Consider the following 27,571-nt stretch of genomic DNA (forward strand, 5'->3'; position numbering starts at 1 on the left):
ATAAATAGCATCCATTGTTATCATTATGATTAATATTACTATTCTGGTATTAGTCAGGTAACAATTAAAAATGCATCAAGGTCGAAACCGGTTTGGCTCAGAGGATAGAGCATCTGCCTGTGGACTGAAAGGTCCTGGGTTTGATTCCAGTCAAGGGCATGTATCTGGGTTGCGGGCACATCCCCCATCAGAGGTGTGCAAGAGGCAGCTGATAGATGATTCTCTCTCATTGGTGTTTCTAACTCCCTATCCCTCTCCTTTCCTCTTTGTAAAAAAATCAATAAAATATATTTAAAAATAAAAATGCATCAAGGATTCTACTTTCTCCTAAATGAGTAGATGTCTCGAGGGATGGTACTGCCCATCACCATTAATATTTCATGTTCAATAGGGGTCAGCAGAGGCTACATACATTGGCTCTAATGTGAAGTAAAAAATAGCATGGAATGGAACCCAGAAAAAAATTATGTTGTGTATAAAGATTTGTTATCTTCCTATTATTCTTCCAATCCAATCATCCATGTAGACAAGTCTTGGATTAGAACCAGTGAACCCTCTACTCTGCCATCTGCCATATTTTAGCCTCTATGGGTCCACTTCCCTTTCTCTGTCAAATAAAGGTTTGATATTAGATAATTTCCATATCTAAGACTTTATGCTTCTACAAGTCTTACCACCTGTGTGCATATGATACTAATTTATCACTTCAAGATGGACTTCTTTCCTATAAGAGTTCCATTCTTATAGGGTGCCCTCAGCATGAAATGAGATGAAACAGTGAAGAGGAAAGCTGTCCCACTTCCTGTTGTATTTGTACCTTCCCCACAATGGGTGGCCAGATATTTGCTATGTTTGTCATTGCTATTTAACTCATACATCCGCTCCACTGTCAAATATCTTTCCTTTAGCACTGGAATGCCTTCCAAAAGGTCAAACTTTAGTCATGATCATCTTACCTAAATGTTAGAACTTTGATATTTATTATCTTACTGGACCTTTAAAAGAGTAAATTACTCATGGGGTTTTATTTTCCTTCCTGTTCACCTCTAGTTCATCTGCTATAGATTTAAATAAGCATTGCTCTTATCCTACCATCTCTTTCATTGGGCTTCCCTGTGTAGTAGTAACATTTACCTTCTATCAACATCTACAACAACTAAAGTTTATTGAATGATTTCCAGATACTATTCTAAATGCTTTATTCATAAAACCTCATTAAAGTCTCACAATAATCCTACGGACAGATGAGACATCTTGGGTATTCTTGTGGTGATTATTCACTGACTAAAGGCCTGGTGGACAAAATTTGTGCACTGAGGTGGGTGGTCCCTCAGCTTGGCCTGCACCCTCTTACAGTCTAGGAGCCTTCAGAGGATGTCTGACTGCTGGCTTAGGCCCACAGGAAAGGCTCCCACCACCGCTGCTATACTAGCCAACCATGAGCCCAGCTTCTGGATGAAGGGTACTCCCCCTATGGGTATGCACTGTCCACCAGGCGGCAGCTGCTGTGTTGAGCGGGATTGGATTGAAACCAACCTCCCACTAGGAGTCCTGGATTGTGAGGGTACAGCCAGGCTGAGGGACCCCACTGGTGCACAATTGAAGCCAGGGAGGGACACAGGAGGTTGGCCAGCTGGGGAGGGACCGTGGAAGGCTCCAGGGCATATCCAGCCTGTCTCACTCAGTCTGACAGGCTGAACTCCAGCAGCAAGCTAACCTACCATTTGGAGCATCTGCTCCCTTGTGGTCAGTGCATGTCATAGTGAGCAGTTGAGTGGCCTAGGCATATCATGAGCATATTACGCATTGATTGGTTGAAAGGACAACCAGACACTGAGCATATTAGGCTTTTATTATATAGGATAACTCATCTTTTCCTCCAACCCATTCTTTCCACACACACTCCAAAGTTATTCACCTGACCATATCCCAAGCCAGTAACAGTGTTTCCCATTCACTCTTCCAGACTTAAAACAATTTCTACAGTCCCACCCTTTGAAATATTTCTCTTATACTTCCCATTTCATTACTATGAGATAATTTTTCTTGTCTTTGCCTTTGTAAAACCTCATGTAATATTAGTTTAATATTAACTCCATAGTCAATCATTCATGTAAAGAAGCCCTAGTCTAGAAATGAGTTAATCTTTTATTCTGGGATATTATCATATTCTGTCATATTAAATTTTTAAATATATTTCAGATTTCATGTATACTCATTATAAAAACAGAATACTCATTACAAGACAGAAAACAAAGAGAAGAAAAATGTAAATTCCACTATTTAAAGTAATCACATGAATATATTTTGGCATAACTCTTAATTTTCTCATATCAATATATATAAAAGGCTAACTGACCAACTGCACATTTATCTGACTAACCAACCAGCAGTACCTATGATGCACACTGGCAATTTAAAAATAAACATTGACTCGTGCATACACAATATTTGTCCTCATCTCACATGCCTCCCATTTAAATTAATTCAAAGACAGTTTCCCGTGATGCCAGCATTTGCAATGATCATTAATAAATCACAAGGACAAATTCTAGATAGAATAGGAATATTCCTGCCTGAACCTGTTTTTGGACATGGTCAGTTATATATTGCTTTCTCTTGAATTCGAAGAGTGTGTGACATTAAAGTTAAAGTTATAAATACTTTATCACAAGGCAAATTAGTCAAGCACTCTGAAAATATTTTTATTCTTAATGTGGTATACAGGGAGATATTAGAATAAGTTTAATCAATTTATCAGTCATTGTTTCTATCAATGTTTTTTTATATCATGCTTTTGTAGTTTTTATATTATGTTTCTGTTGTTATATCATGTTATTATTATTTATTAATCAATTTATATATTATTTTCATATTCATTTTACTAATTTTCTTACTTCTCTGACACTTCTATTATAGAGAAAGGGCAAACAGCATTATTAAAATATTTCTTCTAATTAATTTCCTTACAATCTGCACAAATCTGTGCACTGGGCCACTAGTATTTATATAATTGATATGATGATGTATAAAAATGCTTTGGGCAATAATAGGTAGAAATAACAACTTTCAGTGCTTTATTTATCAATATGTAAAATAGCTCTTCTGTATCTGAGTTTTTTAAAAATAACATTTTTGTTGACCATAGTTTTCTGCCTATGTCACTTACTACAATCCTCTACTTCTAACAACTATAGAAAAATTGATTTAACAAGAATTAAATCATTATTATTTTGAAGCTCTAATCAGCTAAGATCTGCATTGAGAGTGTTATTTTAGAACTTTAAAATATTTATCATTTAAAGAAAGACAAGCACTTGCCTTCATCTCCATCGTCCCCAAATGGGTAGAAGAGAGCAACAGCTAAATTGATGAACACGGCCAAGTTGAAGGAGATGCTCCCCCAGAGAGATATGTGTCTCGAGAACCAGAACAGAGCAGGATTATCTAGCAAGGAAGACGTGCAATGGGATAAAACAGAAAAATAAATTTTGGTTTCCACACATCAACCCTACTGCAATAACATTTTCCTAAAAGTATTTTTGTAAACTAGTCTAAAGCATATTTAAATAAACACTTAATATGCCCTATTTTAAAAGTTGATAATCAATACCATGAAGAAGTTTTCTATTTGATTTCTTCATCAAACCATTGTAGAAGGGTGCATAATTTTGCAATTGCTAATTATGGATAGGAAAGGTGATTCTGTATTAATTCTCTCTAAGATATCCCTAGAGAAGATTAGGGAAAAGATAGGTTAGCAGCTGCTTGAGGCCACTTTTAATGGAATGGTACACACTGCTATATAATATATAATAGTAAAGCTAATACATTTGTCCCATGCCAATGCCTTAAAGTCAAATAAAAAAACAAAAACAAAACCCTGGCACAGATCTATCTCTGATGAAAATTCCTATGACACAGACACAGTTACCTGAAATTCTGAAACTTAATAGCATGGCATGGTACTACTTCTTGGGAATAGTGATTTTACAAGAACTTATTGGGTTTGCAATAGCAGAAGAAAGTGAAATATACAATAACTACCCACAAGTGACAATGGCTTTGCTTAATAATTTCAGAAAAGGAACTCTTTGTCATCAGAAAAGAAACAGCAAATGCATCTATTGCATACAATTTACATCAAACAAAAATCTGTGTTTTTTTTTCTACCACTCCTAAGTAGTTGAACAGATGTGTAATGCATGTAAGTTTGACCACATGACTTTTCAGGTCTTGTCCATTCTCTAACTTAATATGGAATGAATTGAAGGGGAAAAGCATAAATAAAAATGAAAATGCTTAACTTTTCCAATTATTTTCTGTGAATTCCAATATCTGGGATCTGTTGCTTACTGATAAACTAAACTACCCTTAAATACATTGTGTCATCTTCTCTGGGAAGGGAGCATTTCAACACTAGAATAGGCTACAACTAACCATGACATTAAGTTACTAATGTATCATAAACGGTAAGCATATGCATCTCCATAATTTGGGATAAGGAGTCCTCACTGTTAAAAGCAGAATATGAAGGTGAAGTTAGAAGAGGATGAAGCAGACATTGGTAATGGATCCATCAAATGAATTAGATCCTATTTATAACCTCACAGTAAGGTGTTTCCAATTTTTTAAAGTAAACCATGTACTGGAATTTATTTGAAGATTTCTTTTTATAAATGAAAAAATATTTATAAAAAAAAAAAAAAAAAAAAAGCTCAGACCCCACAAACATGAGTTCATTTCTCAATTTACCTTTTGTCAAAGATAAAAATGGATGTTTTTCTAATTTCTCAAATAAAAACGTCAAGTATTCATATGTATTCTGGACACCCAAAATTTCCTCTGAACTTCATAAGATTCTACCTAGTAAAATGCTATGGGAGATTAATTTCTTTATTTTTTCAAATATTCTGCTAGGAAAGTCTGGCAATGCATGCCGCCACCTTATCTTCAAAGATGGTGTGTCTCAGGATCCACTCAAATTCAAAACCCACAATTGTTAAAATTCCTAGGACACTAGAATGACGACATAATGCTGAATAGAGATATTGAGGAACATACGCCTGCTTGTCTGGAAAACGTCCCCAAAAGACAAAAAGAAAAAGACCTAATCAAGAGTTTTCTTCTATCTATTTTTGTTGAAAGCCCATGATATTAGTTACGTTGGAAAATGAAATTTTATTTTAAATTCTCAAATTTTTAAATTTGTAGATTGAGTATTTCCAAACAAATGGGAGGCCTGAGAAACTCATTTTTATTTTATTTTAAAATGATAACTGTGAGAATACAAGCATCACATAATTTTTAATTTGATTTGGCAATGTACAGATATGGGGAAAGAAAGACTTTCAGAAAATCGTGAAACAATCCACTCCATCCTAAGATCCTAAGGCGAGAGAGGATGAGCGTGCCAGGACCGGCATCTCCATGCCACTCGCTGAGTGTTAAGGCCAGTCCGGGCCCATGTGGGGACTTCAAACCTGCAGCTGTTCTACAGTTAAAACATACAACTGCAACCTCGTATTTCATCATATTTATAAAACCATAGGATCAGCACTGGAAGCTGATCTAAGGCAGAGGTTTCTGTTGCATGAAGCTGCAGGTGTCTTGGCTCCAGCGGTAGACTGAACTTACATTCTTAAGGCTATAGGGGATCTCAGGAACATCGGATGGCAAGAAATTAAAAACCAGTTTAACTAAGGAGTGTCCTGTGTCCCAAAGTACCAATGGGTCTACCACGACACCCCAAACTCACCGTTTGTTTACGGTACTTACTCCTGATTTTCTTCTGCCACTTCATCTCATTGTAGAGGTCCTCTGTCTGCTGGAAGAAGTCGTTCACTTTGCTGCCTTGCTCGTCCCTTTCAGTCATCGTGAACACACGGCACTTGGACTCCCGCGTCAGGTATTCACATATGTTGGGGACAGGAAAGACTATCTGCTCCATGGTCCTGTCGTGCCGGACAATCTGCAAACATTAATCCACAGGCGCTTTAGCCTGTAGCACCTTGGCCTTAGCATACTGTTTTGTTTCGTTTTTATGTTAAAGATATTTTATGAAATCAGTGAATGAAGAAAAAAACAAAACAGGCCAGTTTGAAGTACCCTAGACAGTCCTTTATTGGAATACTTTACATATTTTCCTATTTGTGGTAACCCATAATTTTTGTTAGGTAGAATATCCATCCTAGCATATACCTATATATAAATATTAATTATTTTGAACTTTCCTTATTTGGTATTTGTGACAATTTAATGTTAGATTAAAAAAACAAACCAGGCTGAATATTTCCATATAGTTTTACTATGTAACAAGGGTCTGTGAAAACCAAATCTAAAGGTTCACATTTGCATATGCTGACCAACCCTCAAGAATGAATCAAGACTGGCCTAAACCAGAAGAGTGGCCTGTTTCCCTCTGCCACTGATTCGGTGTTGGTGAGCATGTAACCTACTTCTGGAGAATGAGGCATGAGGAGAAATATCCTGGGGGGTAAGGGAGGCTTTCAGGAAAGATTTTGTTTCCAAAAAGGTAGAGAGCCTTTGAGACCAACAAAATAATAACAACAACAACAACAAAAAATAGCTAACACAAAAGTGCTTTTTGCCTGTATATTCTTTGTTCCTGCTGAGAACAAAAGGTCATATGAAGGGATGATGCCTGAAACTGTGCAGCCATTTTACAGCCAGGAGGCGAGACATCAGTAACATAACAAGGAAGGCTGAGGAGAAAGATGGAAAAGCCTGCTTGTGTGAAGACATCATCATCATCATCCTCATCATCCTCATCCTCCTCCTCCTCCTCCTCCTCATCATCATCATCATTGATTTCAGAGAGAGGAAGGTAGAGGGAGAGAGAGAGAAACATCAATGATGAGAATCATTTATCAGCTGCTTCCTGCATGCCCCCTAATGGGGATTGAGCCCCCAACCCCAGCATGTGCCCTGACCAGTTCATAGGTCAACACTCAATCACTGAACCATACTGGTCGGGCATAGTGTGCATTCTTGATCAGAAAAGATTTTTTCCTAATTATTAGAGTTCCAAATTGGATCAGTTCCCCCTAAAGTACTGAAGTCTCTAGCACAGGAAGAACTGAAGGCAGAACAGAGCTATCATAAAGCAATTCCTCCTTGGATGGGTGAGTAGACCAGATAATCCTCAAGGTGCTTCCTACTTCCCAGGATCTTTGAGTCTATAACTTATAGACAAACTCTGATTTTCCACAACATTCACCATTGTGGTTATATGCCAGATGCAGTGTTCAGTTTCGGAAATACAAAGATGACTGAGACCTGCCTCATGAAGAGGACAAGTGGCACATAAGAAGCAATATCACATGTTACACTAACAGAATGACCACCCTGTGGCAGGAGCGGGAATGAAAGAATGTTGTGAAGAAAGGAGGGCAGGTTATATGAGGTGGTCTTTGAATGAGCATGAGAATTGGTAGAGCGTAAATGCTCAGTAAGTATTTAATGAATTCATGTATTTCCAGCTAAATCTTACCTCACTGCTGGGAAACCAATAAAAGCAGGATTTCAACTATAGCCCCATTTCTCACACACCCTAATCCTCACCTCTGGCTCACCCACTCTCCCTGCTGTTCCCGATCTCTTCTAATCACCTAGCTTCGCACTTTGGCTTCTGGGACCTTCTTTAGAACCACTCTGGTTTGGTGATCTATTTGTATCCATTTCCCCAGCGCCCTGACTTTGCCAGCCTCCGGTTCCTAAGCACTTGATGCAGAAAGCAACGCTTTGCTGCTGGTCCATCTAATAGTTTCCATTAGGTCAAGTCTCCCACAAAAGCCACAGGAATATTAATGTTTATAAATGCTAGCAAGAGATCCATTCTGTGACACAGGTCATAATGCTCATTATTCCAAAGGTTTGGCAACAGTACACAATAAGGTCCAGTGACCGTATACCACGAGAGTGAAGAGCAGTGATACCCACCATGCACTCTGCTGAAAACTGAACTATATCCACCAAAGTGAATGAATGTTTGGATGCAAATTACTAGCGACAAGTGTCAACCACTCTCCTCACTTCTGCCCGATTAGCCTTGCCAACTAGCGTCAGAATGACACCATAGCTGGTAAATGACAGCCAGATGGGTCTCACAACACATAATGATAAGTCTGTGTGGACCCACACCTTCTGAGCTGCCACTGGCCATTAAAGAATGTCTCATTTATGGGGGTGGGAAGGTCAGCTGTCACATACTGAGAATGGAAACTGTTAAACCATCCCAAGTTCATACCAGCAATATAAAAACATTATTAGTGACTTCAGTGTTTCTTATACTTTCGAATGCTTTCTTACACAGAGAACTCTATTTTAATAAGCCTTCTATAATTTTTAAAAAGAAACCTTTTCTTAAATGACCACTTCTATTATATATATATATATTTTTTTTTTTTTCCCTCTAAAACATCACTGCTCTGCAATGACAGCTTCCACGACCAAAACAAAACAGAACCAAAACTACTTTATTAGTTACAAAAGGAAACTAAATACAGTCCTGGCCAAAACACAAAAGATAACTTGGAAAAAACGTTGCGTGCCTCAAATTTTTGTAGATCCCTCCTCACCTCTCATCTTTTAGTGCATATTTTTACAGTTTATATCAGTTTGGCTTCACTGTTCTGGGAAACACTTACGGAAAAGGTCTGAAAATAGAAAGTACATATATCTTTTCACAGTTAGTTCCTTTCAAGAAGTAATGGAGAGTTACCTCAATCTGTGCCGTGTGGTTGGCATAATACTTTAAGGCTTCGTCTCCATCATCTGGATCTGATCCTGGTTTGAGCATCTGCTGTAATAATTTGTTGTGACGGGCCAACTAGAGGGGGAAAGAGAGAGAAAACAAGTTTTAGATCTTCCCCACTCCCTTTTCTGGAGACAAACTTTGAAATTACTTTGTCCCCTTGTGCTCAGAGCTTCTAAGTTCCGGGGCTCATGGCAATTAATGACATGTCAGGAAAGCATGTCTATTTGAAAGGCATAGACAATGAAATCACAAGAATCCACTATTACTACGTCAGTTTTACATTTTTATTTGGGAATATATATGTTCTTGGCATGAGAAAACTGTGTCTTGTCCATAGTAGTTGCTCAATTAATATTTGTTGATTAAAGTTGTATCTTCCATAATTGTATAATTGTGCCAGGTAAAAGTAAATCCCAGTGATTGTTAATCCCGTATAATAAATTTATTTTATTATTATTTGTTAATATATAGTTTATTGATTTTTTTACAGAGAGAAAGGGAGAGGGATAGAGAGCTAGAAACATCGATGAGAGAGAAACATCAACCACTGCCTCTAGCACAGCCCCTATCTGGGATGTGCCCGCAACCAATGTACATGCCCTTGACCGGAATCTAACCTGGGACCCCTCAGTCCACAGACCAACGCTCTATCCACTGAGCTAAACCGGTTTCGGCCCCCTATAATAAATTTAAAGTACATGCACATGTAAAACAACTTGGTCAGCAGTGTGACAGTCCAGTGCGGATGGGACCGATATAATGGCAGCTTCCTATACACACGAAAATAGGTATGTGTGTTTCAGAAGAGTTTCTCTTATGGCATCTAATCAAGTTTGTACTGAACTCCTATGCTTCTGCCTATTCACACATCAAAACTGGCACTTTATGGGTACATATCTCAGTTTTATTATAATTGAAACGAGACATTTAAAAAACAAAAATCTCACCGTAAATTATAAACCACTGTCACTATAAGTAATCTTTCTCATTTGAATGCCTATGGCATTTGTTGGCTAATTCTCTCACTTTGTAGATAACTAATAGTGCCTCCACTGTCAATTTTATGGTTATATTAAATAATTCCCAAAACCTTGAAATGTCTTTAACCTTTTAGATATTCTATTTTGCCTCAAGTTCCCAGGAGGCTTTAGTAACAAAAAATCTCCATAGAATTATTTTATTCATAACACAGTTCCTGTTTCTTACTCTGTTGCAGGCACTGTCCTAAACACTTAAGCACATGATCTCATTTGACCCTACTTAGAGATTCTGAAGACACACTCATTTTTATTTTTAATTCTCACCTAAGGACATGTTTTTATTGACTTTAGAGAAAGGGAGAGGGAAAGAGGGGGAGAAGGAAAGAAGGAGAAAGAGAAAGAGAGAGAGAGAAAGAAGAAAAATATTGATTGCTTGTCTCCTATAAATGCCCCAGCCAGGGATCAAATCCACAACCTTTTGGTGTATAGGATGACATTCCAACCAATGGAGCCCATCTAGCCTGGGCTGGGTAGACACTCTTATTATCTCAATTTTTCAAGTGGGGAAATTAAGGCATGGAGCATTTCAGGGACTTGTCTGTGATAACATAGCTAGACAATAATAGAGCCAGTATTGAACTCAAGCAGTATAGTTTGAGTCAATATTTTATCAACATTACAGACTAATAAATAAGTATTTGAATTGTTTGTGGGATGTTAATTGAAATTGTGATTATAAAGAATGGAGATAAATTTTAAACAATAATCCAGAACCTATATAGCCAATAATCATTATCTTTGTAAGTGATAATTTGGTAAATTAAATATTCATTCCATTAACGCTGCTCTAGAGCAAATCATTTTAGAAGCTATTATTTTAGAACTGAATTTTAGGAATATTTATAAATCACTCAAGAAAACTATTTCCTATTTTATACAGGTTGAAGCAAAAGTAGGTTTACAGTTGGGAGTTCTCGAAACAAAGTTTATTCCTGTGCTGTTATTTAATAACATTGTATTATTTTCCATCCAATTAAGAATGGGAATAGAGGAAGTAAAAATACAATGAGGTGAACTCCTGAAAAGTACTGTGAGGGGCCAAGAAATAGGTGATACCTAGAGAAATGGATAAGGTACAAGGAAGGGTTTTTGAAAGACGAGTATTATAATACCATCTTTGTTTGGTTTTTGAGAGAGAAGACACATTTGCTAGAGCAACGTTTTGACTAAGTAAGAATGGAAAGATCTAGTATCTAACTGGAAGAGTTTGCCTTTATATAGAAACAATTCACCCAGTGCGGGCCAGGACACCTGTCTGCAAGGTCAGTGAATGAGGCCAGTAAACATGTTTGTGAGTTTTTGTTGATAGAGGTTCAGCTGTCTGGTTCCTGCCATGCAACGAATTTAAATGGGCCCATGAAATCTAAGCTGAATAGGGAAGGAAATGAAGCCAGAAAGGACAATGAACTGGATCAATGAATTGTAGCTTCTGATGTCGTTTAAAAAATGTATTGGAGTGGAGGTGCTAGAACAATTTGAAGCTCTGCTTAAGAAGAGTTAGTGAGAATGAGATGATTGAAATGAAGCCTGTTGACAAAGTGTAGGGAACAATGATTGATTAGGAATAACCATCGTCAATGTCTATGTCTATGTCTATGTCTATGTCTATGGCCAAATTGATTCTCACACTTCCACCCTTCCCTGGTCACAACCACCTGGAATACTGCAGTAGCCTTTTAACTGGTCTCCCTCCTCCATCCTTGTCCTCTAGAGTCTAGCCTTAACCCAGGAGCCAGGGCTATCCTTCTGATCAGATCATGCTTCTTCTGCTCAAAACCCTCTGAAGGCTACCATCTTATTTAGAGCGAGAGCCAAGTCTTCGCCAGGGCCAACAGGACTACAAAACCTGTCCCGCTACCCTTCTGAACTCCCCACAGTCCCTGCCACACTAGACTCCGGACTATGCCTTCCACATGAGAAGCATGTTTCCATCTCAAGAATTCTGTAGCCACATTTGGTTTACTATTCCCTGCCATGCTCCTGTTTATATGACTAAATAAAGAAAACAACCCCAGATTTTAAAGAAGAAAATGCATCATTTACTATTTACTATTAAGTGCTTTGGAAACCAATGGTGAAAACACTTGGTAAGTTTCTGGAGGAGTATAGCACATTTGTGGGGAGCCATCACAGTAAGAAATCTAATTTAAATCCTAATTAAAAACTAAAAGGCAGCTAATGAAGATATTCAAGAACAGCCATCTATGATATCCAATGTTACCTGACAGAGACCCTTACCACAATACTTGAAATTAGCTGATGTCACTACACAGCATGGTCTGAAACACCAACCAACAATAAATATGAGCAATAATGAGAATGTGAGCATGGGCAGCAGCACTGAATGCTAAAAGGGAACAATATCATGGGCAAGAAATCTCTGGGTCCTAGTAATACTTTCAATCCACAACAATCTTTATTAGGTGAAGTAGTAACAATTGCAATATATTGGGTGGACGCGGTGCTTACTTAATAAGCGGTGCCCAAATAATTTTACCAATAAATAGCTCTTATTAGCTCATAAATACAAACACTAAACCTGATGTAATATATGAACAGAGATGCCTATATATTAATGCAGAGGGCTCAAAAGCATTGGTGGATAGTTATCTTTATAAAAAAAAAAAAAAGATATATCACCCACCAGGAAAAGATTGCCAATAAAGGCTAGGAATTTATTTGAACTCATTACGTATTAAAAAGAAAAAAGTAAAATCAATCACCTCAATTTTAATCATAACACATTTTCTAATTTAAATACACAGGCAATATCAAATAGGAATAAAAATGTGTATGTATACATAAAAGGCATGCACACTTGTAAGTACACATATAACCTATAGCAGGGTCTTTGACTAACATTGTGCAGTTTTTTTAAAAACCAGGATTGGGAAATAAAGATGACAAACTCAGGCTTTTTACTTTTAGTAACTTCTATTTCACATTTATCTTTGTATCATTAGGATTTTCATGTTCGTTTTCATTTTGGTCCACACAAGAATGAAGTAAAAACATCAAGCAATTGCACTTGAATGATATTCAATAATAATTATTCTTTGGCTCTTCTCATTTGTGAAATTTTTCATGTGAGTTCTACTTTTATTAATTGGTAAAGGCAACTGCCTTTCCAAAGATCACAAAATGAGCCGGAGCCTGCAGGCAGAATAATTGCCTTATATGTTTCAGATAATAACTGTACAATGCTTTTATATCTAACATTGTTCCTGTTTGAAGCAGAGAGCAATCCAGAGAAGAGTGTATAAACTAAGATTTTACTTATTCTAACATGTTTAAAACAAACACACAAGCCCTGTATTTTCAAAACATCTATTTTTCTGATGTGTGACCCTATGTGCAAAGCACAAAACTATTGTGGAATTATAGGGTAAAAAAAAGAATTATTTTCTTCTTTTAAACAACCCACTTTCTACAATAGTTGGAAGTATTCAAACAATTATTGAAATGTAATTCATATGAAGAAAATAAAGGCAGAAATACAAGGAATCATATTTGATTTGTGGCTTTCAAAAGAGAATCATCCAAGAAATGCATCTAATAAAAGTTTTAAGAAATGGGTAAAATGTTCATGTAGAAAGGGGAAAGAGAATGACACAAGGAAGTCATTCTGTGCAGAGAAAATTCTGCATTAAAATAGTCATGGAATATGGGGGGTGGGATAAGAATTTGGAGCCACACTAAATACCTGCATGAGGAATCTGCATAGAGAAGATGGTTGGTTATTTTGAACTATTTCCATCAAAGAGATACATTCAAGACCTAGCCACCAGTACCTGTGAATGTGACCTTATTTGGAAATAGGCTCTTTGAAGATGCAATGATGTTAAAACGAGATCCTCCTGGATTAAGGTAGTATCCTTATAACAAGAGGTAAATTTGGGCACAGATACACACAGGGAGAATGACATCTGATGACAGGAGAGATTGAAAGGATGCAAACCAAGGAACACCAAGGGTGGCTGGCAACTAGCAGAAGCTAAGAAGATGCGGGAAGATCCTACCTGAGAACCTTAGAGAGAGCATGGCCATGCTGACACTGAGATTTAGGACTGCCAGCTCCTAGAACTGAGAGGGAGTCTATGTTTGCTGTTTTAAGGAATCCAGTGTGTGGTAATATGTTATGGAAGCCCTAGGAAGCTGTCTCAGTCTGTTTGGGGTACTGTAACCAAAAATGCCACAGACTGGGTGGTTTATAAATCACAGAAATTTACTTCTCACATTTCTGGAGGCTGGGAAGTTCAAGATCAAGGCATTAGTTACAGCATTTGGTGTCTGGAGAGGGCTCCTTCCTCAAGAGTATATGTCTTCTCAATATAAGCTCACTAGGCAGAAAGTACGAGGGCTCTCTCCATTCTCTATTATAAGGGCAAAAACACCATTCATGAGGGCTCCAACATATGTATTTGGGGTGAGGGGAGTGGTGGAGACATACACAGCAGAAGACAATACAAAATACAACATGAAGGACTTTTTCTTCTAGCTGTGGCCAGATAAACTGAGGTCTTCTTACGCATTCTCTTCCCTTCTATCTGTAAAGGAATTTGGGGATTAGAGGGGATCCACTTGGAAATGGTGCCATCTGTCCAGAGTTACTCTGGACTGGGAGGTCCTTTGTAAAGAAAACGGCCCAAAGAACAACTACTCCTCTAGAATATGGATGCCAGAATCCTTACTCTTTCAGGAGTAGGGTCAAAGTTGTGTTAGGGAGAAGAAGAGAAGAAAAGGCATTTCCACATGCGACGTTTCAGCTGTGTGGTCTCAGCAAGAAATTATTCCCTGTGGCAGCGGATGCTTGCCCTCAGACACATTCGGCGGAAATCAGCTTCAAGCGTTCCTACCAGAAGAGCACTCCCTTTCCACTTCAGTCAGCAGAATCAAGGCTTCGGGGAACCCCCATCAATGCCCAGCTTCAGTCTGAGGTTAAACAGTGAAGGGCTCGTTCCTCAAGGCAGAAGCGGTGGGTCTCCCAGCGGAGCAGGGTGAGAACATGAACGAGCGGGGGGAGGAGGAGAGTGAGAGGAGAGAATATGGCCCAGGGTGTCACAGAAGGACTGTGGAAAGTGGATCAAAGCGCGGATTCTCCACCAAACAGTGTAACCGAATAGGGCAGTTGCGAAAAACAACAAATCTCAGTCTTTCTTAAAAAGTTAATTCTTGTTCTTTCTTCTCTTTCCCAGATGTCTTCATTCCCTAGCCAAACACATTTGTCTATATTATCTTGAGCAGAACTTGGACTGAAACTGGAAGAAGAGAGAAAGAAAGAATGTTCATTTTTCTGGCCTTCCAAAATAGGCTCCTAAGAATCCAAAGAGAAAGCCCGGAGGGAAGTGTGGCCAAGAGCAAAGCCGGCAATGAGCAGGAAAGAAAGCAGAGAGGGTGTCCATTCTGAGGAACGGCGTGTGGCGAGCCTGGGAGAGAACGCAGCCCCTGAGCACTGTGGGAGGCCACTGTGGAGGATCTGTGGACCCGCAGACCACAGGGCCACAGACGTCCCCTCACCCCCTGCCCGAGGAAGCTGCATCTCAGGACTATTTTCTCTCATCCTGGCCACACACTCAGCAGCTGAGGGGAGTAAGGAACTGGTTCCTCCTCTCCCCCCAGGACTGAAGGAGGGACCCTAGAACACCAGCACTAGCCTTCACCATAGAAGCTTTACTAAAGGAGCTTTTTTTCCTGTTTTTTTTTTTTTTTTTTTTAAAGAGGTTTTATTTATCTAATATTTAAACTAAATTCTTTATGATTCCTAGAGGTCAGTTTGTCATTTCCATTACAACTGTGTCCAAACAAAGACAAACATGCCTGCAAAGGGGCAAGAAGTTCACCAAAATTAAAACAACAACAACAACAACACACACACAACTAATTTTCAGATGATCCAGACTCCTATTCATTAGGGTCTGTCTGAAATTACAGCAAAATCAATAAAATATCTTCAGGGATTCTAATGGATACATGTTTGATGATAGCTCATCCCTTGAAGCAGGGCAAAGCATCGGAGAGAAAACATAAAGACAAGTCTTTGAAATTTCTGGGTCTCACTGATACTGTGATAAAAACCTGGTTATTATTAACAGGGACGGAGTAAAGAGAAGACTAGATGATAGGTATGCCATTTATACAGCTTTGCCAGGAAGCTGTAGTAAACATTCTCCATGTCTATTCCCCGCAGATCACTGGGACTGGATCTGGCAGGGACTGGACAACAGACGCATGCCCAGGAAGGTCTGTGTGACATGGGAAGGTGCTTACCTGTTAGTCACACCTGGGAACCAGTCAGTGGCCAGAATAGGTGTGGTCCCTGCAAGGGGCAAAACCTGAACATTTAAACTACCAGATATAGAAGCCCCTCTCCCTCTTGGCTCTTGGCCCTCTGGGGAGGGACTCCTGTTGCAGGGGCCACATTCCTCTGCCTTTGCATGGCCATATGGACTCCACAAAGGACAACAGACTCACTAGCCTGATGCTCTGCTGGACCCAGCTCCATCATGGAAAGGACACTTTGGACCCCGGCCCTGCTTCTGGCTTTGCTGAACCCACAGCTGCTCCTTTTCCAGGACTGAATTAAGCGGCATGAGAATTACATTTCCGAGGAATGTAATTCCAAGCAAATAAAGCCTCTTACCACATCTCATTCGCCTGGGGGGATTCTGAAAATGCTTATTTCTGCAGTACCCCCAAGAACTCCACTCCCACCAATGATGGGGAAATGTCTCTCACAGCATCAATCTCTCACAGCATCACTATAAGGAAGTTATGTATTCCTTCAGATCCAGAGATGAATAGACCATAGTTCAGTAGCTTCTTCAAGCATCTAGAAATGAATTTGCTGGGGATTTACCATCATCTCCCCTCCCTAGGGATTTTTCAAATGTGGTTTGGGAAACACTAGAACAGAAGGATCTTTCTCCATAGTAATTAAAATAATAACATGTGCGTGAGAGTTATTAACTACTTGATTTTAATGTAACTTCCTTACATAGAATGTAAGCCCTAGGAGGACAGGAACTTTCCTTTGTCACTGTTGTGTCCCCTGCATCTGTTCAGCATGGAACAGCTCCGTAATAAATAGTGAACGTATGGATGGATGGATGACTGGAGGGATGAACGGCACAGAGTGTTTTTGTTTGTTCAGTTTTTTAAAGGTAAATGTGGTTAATTTTCCAAAAAAGATTGGCTTTTAGAAAATGTAGAATTACCATTTGTAAATGTGGAAGATGATTTAATTTCTATTTCTGGAATAAAGTGATTTAGTCATTCACTTACAACACAAGGATATTAGGAATTAGAGCACTGCTTATGTCCTCAAAAGCAACTTGATTCTTCCATTGTTCACAGCGATTCCCCCCAGGGCAATGAGGTGAAAAATTCCATCTTTTTGAGGCCCTTGACCACATTAACTTAGGCCTTGTGGTTGACTGGGAAAACTTAGAGCCCTGGCTCTCAAAGTGCTTGTTGGGGGGAGTGGGCTTATTGCCACACTGAGGGACTAGCATCGGTTCTGCCGCTGACCCTTCATTGGAACACATACAACTCACTTGGCCTTTTCCTGTGTAATTTACCCAGCAGTGAAATAACAGTAATACCCACGATACTATATCAAAGAGAATCACTGGAGGACCTGTGCTCCTAATGCTCCATAAGTTCCTCAACCAACCAGGTTCAAAGAAGAGTACCGTGCTACTACAATTCCTCTCTCCTCTGGGACATACCTGCTCTAAGAGAGAGTCCATTGCTTTCCTGTTGTTCATGGTCTTGACAAAGCTTCTTTGAAGTGGGTTAATTAAAGGCTTGGATTTACAATGATGAGTTCCACACCAGTTCTCACATTGCCAGTGTGCTCAGGGATCCCCTCTGAAGTGCACAAATTAGCCCGATGTAAAACCAGGGGTGGAACGTGAGGGATTGAGAAGAAGCACTGTGAGATAATTTTCAGGAACTTGAAGTTTAATTGCTTGAAAGTATCTCAACCTCAGTTTGCAGCTTTCTATTTCTGTATTACATCAGACTGAGAAACATCATGCTAGTGCCATCTCTATGTTTAACTGTCCCGTCAACCGCTGCTTAAAAAAGGGCCAGCTTTTGCCAGAGTGATTCTCAAAAGTGAGAGAATTATTGCTCAAGTGAACTTCTGCATTTCAAAAGCAGACCTAATGAAGGAGAAAATGAGATGGCAAGGTAAATCTGAACTCTAAGTAAGGATCCAGATCAGCTGAATCAAAGTGAAAAGAGACAAAGAATTTTGAACATGTATTTTTGTTATTTGTTCAATAGGTGACACCCAACACCTTTTAAATGTTATCTAGTCATTCAGAAGCTAAATTATCTAAGTTGCAAATGAAAAGACAAAGGGAAGGCATGCAAAGACAAGAGAGAAAGGGAGGGGAAAAATTAGAGGCAAAATAACTTAGAAAACCACATTTTCTTTTCCTAAAAAAATATATATATATATATCGCTAACTGGTAGAGAAGACATTTAAGGATACAGGTATTAAATACAAACATATTGAAACTACAGACAAAGTTACTGCCTGCATTATAAGCTTCTTTGGTATTATATGGTGAATTATCAATAAAGGAAACAATACTATCAGATCCATAAAGCATGTTAAAATAACCAAGACCCACTTAACCTAATCCAAAACAAACAAACTCCTTATAACTTGAGCAATTATGAGCTAAAGGCAATAATTAGTGTATTCCTTGCATGTTCATTCAAAAATACTTAATTATAAACCTCTCCTCTGGCCTGGTAATTCTCTAGGCATTAGGGCCATAACATTAAACAACACCCACAAGCCTCCTGTCCTTACAGAGCTGATGTTCCAGTGGTGGGCGAGACATAAACCAACACATATATGGTTTATCAAAATGGGAAAATGCACAAAAGAAAAGAGAGCAGAAGATGGGAGGAATGAGCACTAGGGGGCCGGAGGTTGCCATTTTAAAGCAAATGGCCAGAGATGAAGTTAATAGAAAAAAAGCAGAAGAAACAGCAAACTCAAAGGCACAAAGCAGGATTGATTATGTTTCTTGGATTCAAAGCAGAGCCATGAGACCAAGGCGGCTTGAGCAGGTAGGGAGAAAGGTGACGGAGAGGTGGGTGGCAGGGGCAGAGGAACCAGATCATATTGGGCATTAGAAGCCAATACCAAAATTTGACTTTTGTTCAGAAATTCACAAGTATTAGAAGGTTTTGAGCAGATAGGTGACATTATCTACATGACATTTTTAAGGGTTTGATGTCGCTGCTGGATTAGAGAAGACACTAAGAAATGCATGGGTGAATGGAAGTGGGGAGAAGTTAAATGCCTATTGCAATAATCCAGGTGAGAGATTGTGGTGGTTTTGAACCAGATGGTAGTGAAGGATGAGGGAAGATTCTGGAACATTCTGTGCCAGAAAAGGGTTGATGGCAGAGATGGCTAGAAAGTAGGATTGTACAGTGGTGATGCTAAACAGGGTCTGGACGGACATGAGTTTAAATCCCTTCTGTTCTACTTGTTAACAGAGTAACTATGGGCAAGCAACTCAACTTTGCTAAGCTTCACTATTTGCAAAATGAGGTTAATAACAGTGCTTTATTAATATTTATCTCAGTGAGCTGCTATGATGATTAGATGAGACACCGTACCTGAGACATATTTATCAAGTGTCTCAGGTACTGTGTCTCATTTAGCATCAAGGAAGCACTTGATAAATATGAGCTAAAATGATTTAAAAAAATAAGAATAATCAGGAACACAATCATAAAAATGCTCCTAAGCCATGTTAATGGGCATATGCTCTGCTCTAATGGAAGGTATTTCAATGTTTCATGAGGAAACAGACACAACAGGTTGGCATTTTAAATAATCCCTTTGACTTCCGTGTGGGATTGAAAAGGACCTTGGATGGAGGCAAAGAGAGAGGAAGCTGGTGCCATTGTCCAGAAATGAGAAATGATGATGGCAGGAGAGGAAACTGATGGCAAGAGAGAGAAGACGGGGCTGATCTGAGCGACATTCAGAAGGTGGAAGTGATGGACACGCTGTCTGGGGGCGAGGAGGGAGAGAGTCAAGCTGAATGCCAGGTTTCTAACTGGATACCTGGTCTGAGAAGCATGCATGCCACCCCCTGAGAAAGGGAGCTCACACTCCTTGCAGGAAGAGGCACATGACCATCTCAAGACTGATTCCCTGAACCACAGCAACTCAGATTGCAACATACAGGAAAGGCGATGTCAGGTCATCAAGAGGAGCTTGGAAAGAAAGGTCTGGCTGCCTGTCACCACCTGTACCCAAAGCACTGATCTTTTCTTAATGTGTGTGTTTATTTTATTACTTTAGAAAACTTCTCCCTTAGTTGGTGTCAATTTCGAACATGTGGGAGTGATCAACTTTAAAAAAGTTAAATATGAGGCACTTCAAGAATGCATGAGTTAGTCAATAAAATAGGAGGTGATTTCAAGAAAATCTTGCCAAGAGAAATTGTTTTCTGTTAAAAAATATATAGATATGTTCATTTACTCCTTTAGGAATTCATTTGTGAGCCCTCTTGCAGTATCCGTTTAGGATCTGAGCACGAAAGCTGTCTGAATTCCAGCCGGGCCCAACCCTAATGAGCTTCTGGAAAGTTGATGTGCCTCCGCTTCCTGCTTCTGTCTCAGCCATCTGAGCATGAAGGCTTCGAGGCAGCTCCCAAGCCCACTGACATTTAATTAGCACCGTCGCTGTGATCCCATAGCAAGCTCTACCAGATGAGCACCCCAGAGCACCACGCAGAGTGGGTACAAGCTAAAACAAATCTCCCTTCTGCAGATAGAGATCTGCCTTTGCAAACTGGAACCAGGAGTATTTCCTATTAGCCCTTTACAGGCACTGCATTTTGGTAAACTGCTGTGCTCAGGGGAAAGCAAATCCTAATATATAAAAAGCCAGGGGCTGTCATGACCAAAACAACTGGATGGATGACCGAACAGCAGTCTGCATGGGGCAAAACAAGGCCAGCAGGACAACCAAACTAATGAATAGCAGGTTGTATGGGGCGACCAGGCTGGCAGGGGGGTTAGTGAGGTTGACCAAATGACTTAACAGCAAGCTGCATTGGTGACCAGGCCAGTGGGGGGGGGGGGGGGAGCGAGAGGGGCAACCAGGCTAGCAGGGGGGTAGGCGGCAGTTAGGGGCGACCAGGCTGGCAGGGGAGCAGTTAGGAGCCAGTGGTCCCAGATTTTGAGAGGGATGTCCGATTGCCAGTTTAGATCCAGTCCCTGGGACCTGGCCTAAACTGACAGTTGGACATTCCTAGAGGAATCCCAGATTGGAGAGGGGGCAGGCTGGGCTGAGAGGGCCCCCCAGTGAATGAATTTCATGCACCTGGCCTCTAGTCTCTCTCTCTATATATAAAAGGCTAAGTGACTGTTACAACCTGATGACTGGATGGTACCTGTGATGTGCACAGACCACCAGGGGGCAGATGCTCAATGCAGGATTTGTACCCTAGTGGTCAGTGCGCTTCCACAGCCATCCTTCTGCAGCCAGCCAACCTCCCGTGGTTCCTCCCCTCCGCTGGCCTGTCCCAATCAGCCCTTCGGCCCTGATTGCCAGCAAGACTGAGGGACTCCACCCATGCACAAATTCATGCACCAGGCCTCTAGTATAAATATAAGGAGGCTTAGAAAATGTTGGAGGATGGGCATTTTAAACACACACACACACACACACACACACACACACACACACACTTCTTCAGAAGAGCAACTGCATTGGGTTGAAGGTACAAAGTTACTCCAAGTGACAGCAAAACACCTTGAGTTGCAATGCCACCAGTATTAATCTCATTTTCCCTCCCCTCTAGGTTTTCGAAATGATATTTCACTTTCATTCTGCATAAGATCAAGACCAGAATAGGATACTTTGGCTGCTCTGAATCATTGCTTCTCTGACTCTGATGTGCATGTGGAGTACTGTTTAGGTAGTAATCCCACAGCCTCCTCTGATCACTGCTGTTAGTTTGGGGCCTCATCACTCAATACAAATTGTTCTTAGTAAGACCATTGGTGACCTGCTAAGGTTGATGGCTGCACCTTGTGCATTGAGTTCTTTGGAACCATGGATCCCAGTCTTCTTCCTGAGTCTCTCTGTCTTAGCTCGCTCTCATGCCCCATTTCCTCAGACCTTTCATTCTCAACCTGCTCCATAGGTTTTTCTTTCTCCTCCTTTCTTTAAAGGTGGTATTTATTCAGGGTTCCATTCCAGTTCTTTTCCTGGCAAATCTCATCTATAACCACAGTTTCTAATACCGTATTTTTCGGACCATAAGACGCTCCGGACCATAAGATGCACCAGTTTTTAGAGAAGGGAAATGAAGAAAAAAAGATTCTGAAACAAATAGTGTCCTAAAATATTTTATGTGCATTAAAACCCAACATCACAGTCATAAACACATGTAATCAACCCTGTAAAGTAAACAGCAGCATTTAGAACCATTTTAGAGCCGGGCTAGCACACAGAGACCACACAGAGCCGGGCAAGTAAAAAAACTTTTTTTTTTTAAAGTATATGTGTAGGCTATATTTGGACCATAAGACGCAGGGACTTTTCCCCCCCACTTCTGGGGGGAAAAAAGTGCGTCTTATGGTCCGAAAAATACGGTATTATTGACATACTAATATCTCTGTACATCGATGTTCCAAGCCTGGCTCTCTTTACTGAGAATTCAGTACATATGTACAATCATTTGCCTATTGTACACCTCCAACCCAATGTCCTATAAGTTCCTCAAATACCAAAGGTCTAGAACCAAGCTTCTCTCCTCATTCCACCTCCAGCCCTTCTCTATTTCCAATCTTGTGAAATGCATTGTCATCTATCCACCCACCCTCTCTATCCCTGCAAGTTATCCAAGACTCACAGATTCTCACACTGCCTTTGGGGCCCAGGAATACACACCCAAGGAGGAGAGGGTTGTGGTTTTTACTCAATCATTTTGATATGAGACTTTTCTTTTCTGTTGATAAATAGCAGAGATGAATTCCTTTAATTTCTGAGAGGTGGAGTTGACAAATTTGAAAAAAATTACATATTAGGTGATAATCAGATTATCTTGACAGCAGGAAAGTGGAAAGCACAAAAGGAGAAGGAAGGGAATGAAATGAGAAGAGGTGGTGTGGAGGTCAGGTGACCAGACTGGCAGACAATTAGGGAAGGAAGCTGAAGAAGGAAAAAGTCTGAAGAGGCATTTTTGAAACTGTGAGCTATGGACAACTTGAATAAAAACATCCAGACTGTACAGTAATGAGATTTGGGGCTCTGCCCCATTCAATCAGAGTCTACAGCGACAAGGTCCAGGAATTAGATGCACACTACAATTTGAGAATCACTATTTTTTTTTACCTCAACTTTAATACACAGTGTTTCCCAAGTTTTGTATCAAATGTAAGTAGACTATCCCCTTCCCCGCAACTAAATTTCTTTAATTTGCCCTGTGACCTAGGCCCTCACATCCGTCTCCTGCAATTCCTTCTGCCTTCCTGCCCCCCTCTTCTGCTTCTATTCTATTTGACTCATTCAGACTCTGAATCTAAGAAATGGCCATGGGCCTGCCCTGTCAATTGGTCAGTCAATTCCCATTTCTGTTCAGGCTTCTCCTTTTCACATAATACTGAAGTCACAGAATCACAGCAATGGAAAGAAAGAACCTCTTATGTTCTCCTTTCTCCAGGCAGAACATCTACGTGTATGCCTCTGTGTGTGTGTGTGTGTGTGTGTGTTTTACTCATATACAAAGTGAACTGAGCACTATAAATAAAAACAAGAAAAATACTTAAAAGTAAATGAGCTCTCCATTCTTACTCATAAGAATATTTCAAATGTGGGCAATTATGACTGTGAATATTATAAAAAATAATCAAAGGCACAGTTTGGCCAACCATGGCTTGTGGGTCAAATCCGGCCTGTCACCTGTGTTTTTAAAGTTTCATTTTAACACAGCCATGCTGATTTTTTTCAGTACTGTTTATGTGTTTACTGTTTGTTTGTTTGTTTTTTTGCATGAGAGTGGAAAATTAAGTATTTGCAACTGACAATATAACAAGAAAAGCTTAAAATATTTACCATATGGCCTTTTGTAAAAAGTTTGCAAACCCTTTATAAACGTAACACAAATGTAAACAAATAGCTTGTGGGTTTCAGGTAAGTGACAAAATGTTAAACAGAGAGACAGACAGATAGATAATCTCATACATACATATATACATAAAATTCTAGAAGATATCTTTGAACCACACAATTTTATAGTCCTAAGATCAATATTATCTCATTGATCATGTAAACCCCGACAAGGGACTTTCCAGAACTTTCCCCTAGTATATAATTTCATGTAACTATTTGGTTGTGATGCGGAGGAGGGACTTTTTTGGCCTGGCCAAGGAAATGATTTCCTTTTCTGAAACTTGACCTTTTAGTTCAGCAGTTTATCTTCCAACATTATTTCCTTACAATGATCAGTCTCTTTCTTATGCCTCTGTTGTAATTCTGAAGCTCAAAATGCCACCAACAGCCACAAAACACAAAAGCTGAGCTAAAACTTACATACCAAAGGAGTCTCTCAGCATTAAATCAGAAAAAATATTATTTCATATACCATCTCAATATCCTACCACTGGATCTATTTGACAAAGGCCATTCGTTGGCTTTCTTTGTCCTAACATTCCATCCCATCTCATATTTCTACCAGGTATCTTTAGGATAAAGTTAACTCTTCTTCATTTATGTTTGGGCTGGAAAAACAAGTTAATCGCCCTAACCAGTTTGGCTCAGTGGATAGAGTGTCGGCCTGTGGACTGAAGGGTCCCAGGTTCAATTCCAGTCAAGAGCATGTACCTTGGTTGTTTGCACATCCCCAGAAGGGGGTGTGCAGGAGGCAACTGATTGATGTTTCTCTCTCATTGATATTTCTAACTATCCATCTCTCTTCCTCCCTGTAAAAAAAAATCAGTAAAATATATATTTTTTAAAAAGTTAATCAATAAACATGGTCAGACCCATACTCACATACCCACAAACATATATCCAGAATATTTCTTAGTGCTTTGACATAAGGGTTTTTTATTCTGACTTGCATGTTTACTAATTCTATTTCCCTAGGGGTATCATCTAATTGATTTATCTTTAAATACTTACTTGATAATGTCAAGGCATAAATTAGTGCATGAATACAAGTCCCATCATTAAAAGATCTTTGCAAGACGTGGAAGGATGCTTTTCAGTTGGTGGAAATCTTATAAAGCAGCATTCTGTGCCATTTGTTTTTGTGCTATTGTGTTTAGCATTCTATAAAATCGTTAATGTCTTGATAATTTTATGGTGGCATAAATAAGAACTAAGTCCCGTAAGGAACAGTTTAGCAGAAATTTATGTTCTGTCAACTTTTCAATAAATGTTTCTACTGAATTATTTTTTGGGACAAAAGCCCTGGGAATTTGATAAGATATGCCCTCCACTGCTGCCTCCCACATCAGCACCAGACTGCTTTTTCCATCCCTGCCGCAAGGTCCCAGAGCACCTATCCTTCACACATATCAAGGTGTGTATCACCTCTTCCTCTGCTCATTCTTTACCTATGCTGGAGTGCCTTCCTCTCTTTTTGCTATGTATCTATATCTTCTCTTTGTCTGAAAATGTAAGCTCTTCCATAAAAGCCTTTTACAGTAACTCCAGCAATATGAACCTGTTTCATTTCTAGTCATCTATAGCACTTGTAATTGTAATACTCGTTTATTCACTCACTCAAAGCATTTACTGTATCAAACACAGTAATATATAGTAGGCAACACATTCATGAATAAAAATGTTAATTCCTGCCTTTACTGAATGTGGAGTCTAATGGAGAAAACAATAAATAGCCTATAGTGCCTCAGTGATACATAATCTATGATTAGAGAAAATACCAGGTGATAAGAACAGACAGGAGAGGATTTGCTCAGCACTGAGTTAGAGTAACAGTGAGGAGCGCAGGTTTAGGAGTCATTGTCTGGGCTTGAATCTAAGTTGGGAAGACTGGGAACATCAAGAGCTCCAACATGGATAAAGAGTGAGATGCTGAAAATGACATTCAAATGCAGATCTCAACCAAGCATTTGGATGTACCAGTCTGGTGTGCAGAATAAGAGGCCCACGCTAAAGATATAAATTTGGGATTTATCGTGGTACAGCTGGTGCTTAAAATCACATGACTGAGTGAGCTCATCTAGGGAGTGAATGTCAACTGAGAAGAGAAGCATGGAACACACTGATTATAACCCTCCTGAAGAGAACAGGAAAAGAATAGGAAATGGTGAGGAAGGTGCTGGTAAAGACCTAAAGAGACCAGGAAATTGTGCTGCAGGAAAGTGAAGTCAAGAAATTATTTCAAGGAGAGAGTGACCAGCTCTGTGAAGTGTCAGCGACAGGCCAAATAAGATGAAGAATGAGAAGAAGCCATCAGATTTAGCAAGGTGGCAGTCATGTGAGCTGTTTTGGTGTCACAGTAAGGGATGAAAGCCTGGCTGAGAGGCAGGGACAGACTGAAGAGAGAACAGAAAGAGAGGAATTGGAGATAGCAACTATTATCAGCTTTACTATAAAAGGGAACAGAGTTATGGGCCAGTGGGCTTGGGGGCTTGGGAAGAAGCAGAATTCCCTGCTTAAATGCTGAGTGAATGATCAAATTATGGAAAACAGAAAAATCGATGTCTCTCTGCTCCTCTGGCTCTTCTGGCTCTTCCTACATCTTCCCCTTCTCTCTCTGTCTCTGCCACAAACTCACCTTCCCATGTACACTCCTAACTGAGATTCCAGAGCACCGCAACTACACATCTTCCAAGATACTCATCTTGCCACATGTGATTGTTTTTATGTCGCATGCAATAAACAGTCAATTCCATAAAGACAGAGAATAGATCTCGTTTTTATACCCCATGCAATCACAATCCATTAATAGATTGATCTCTGTAGAATACCTGTTCCTGAAAGAAACACACCATGTGACTTCAGGAGGGAAACATCTCTGAGAATATAAGTCAATGAGGGGAGGGATTTTGGCCTGTCTGCTCACTACTTTACCCTATGAGTGAGAATAGTGGATAATCAATAAATATACACTGACTAAAGATCCAAAGACACAGACACATGGAACCTACTGATGAATTTCAGAGGGAAGGCAATGGTGAGGGTGGGGGATGGGTGGGGAGCGATTAACTGGGGAATTTATATGTGTACTAGAAGCCCAGCACATGAATTCATGCACGGGCGAGGTCCAGCAGGCCAGGACTCAATCAGGGAAGATCAGGGCCAGGCCTGTTGGGAGGAGGAGACAGCAGGACATTGTCCAGCTGGCCTGCCCTGATCCGGGTTTCCAATCAGAGCCAGGCTGGCTGGGGGGAGGGGCTGTAGGCATTTGGCTGGAGGGCCTTATTCCTGATTGGGGTGGGAGGCCACTTGAGGGCAGGGCAGGCTGAGGGGAGGGGCTGTGGGCTGATCAGGGTGGTGGGGGCCCATCAGGGGCAGGACTGGCTGGGGAGGGGCTGTAGGAGGTTGGCCCCTGTTTGGGATAGGGAGGAGAAATCAGGGGAAGGGATGGCTGGGGGGGCTGGGGACTGATTAGTGTGGTGGGGGCCATCGGGGGTGGGGCCAGGTGGGGGTAGGGCCTGCAGGAGGTTGGCTACAGCTAAGCTATTTTGTTTTTGCTGGTGGTGGTGCCTGGTAGGCAGTTTTTATTA

At 40.1% G+C, this 27,571-nt stretch overlaps 1 protein-coding gene across 10 annotated transcripts in view; it reads right to left on the reverse strand.

The window, feature by feature from the left end:
• The window catches only part of ITPR2 (inositol 1,4,5-trisphosphate receptor type 2), a 424,574-nt gene that overhangs the window by 79,933 nt on the left and 317,070 nt on the right, over positions 1-27,571 (reverse strand). For all 10 annotated transcript variants that reach the window (XM_036459157.2, XM_045587857.1, XM_045587855.1 and 7 more), the window contains 3 exons: positions 8,744-8,851; positions 5,779-5,971; positions 3,322-3,447 (listed from right to left, as the gene is read on the reverse strand). In XM_036459157.2, coding sequence (XP_036315050.1) covers positions 3,322-3,447; positions 5,779-5,971; positions 8,744-8,851 — 427 coding nt within the window. The remainder of the gene's footprint in view (positions 1-3,321; positions 3,448-5,778; positions 5,972-8,743; positions 8,852-27,571) is intronic.

Source organism: Pipistrellus kuhlii, unplaced genomic scaffold, assembly GCF_014108245.1.
Source record: "Pipistrellus kuhlii isolate mPipKuh1 unplaced genomic scaffold, mPipKuh1.p scaffold_m20_p_3, whole genome shotgun sequence".
Classification (NCBI taxonomy): Eukaryota; Metazoa; Chordata; class Mammalia; order Chiroptera; family Vespertilionidae; genus Pipistrellus; species Pipistrellus kuhlii.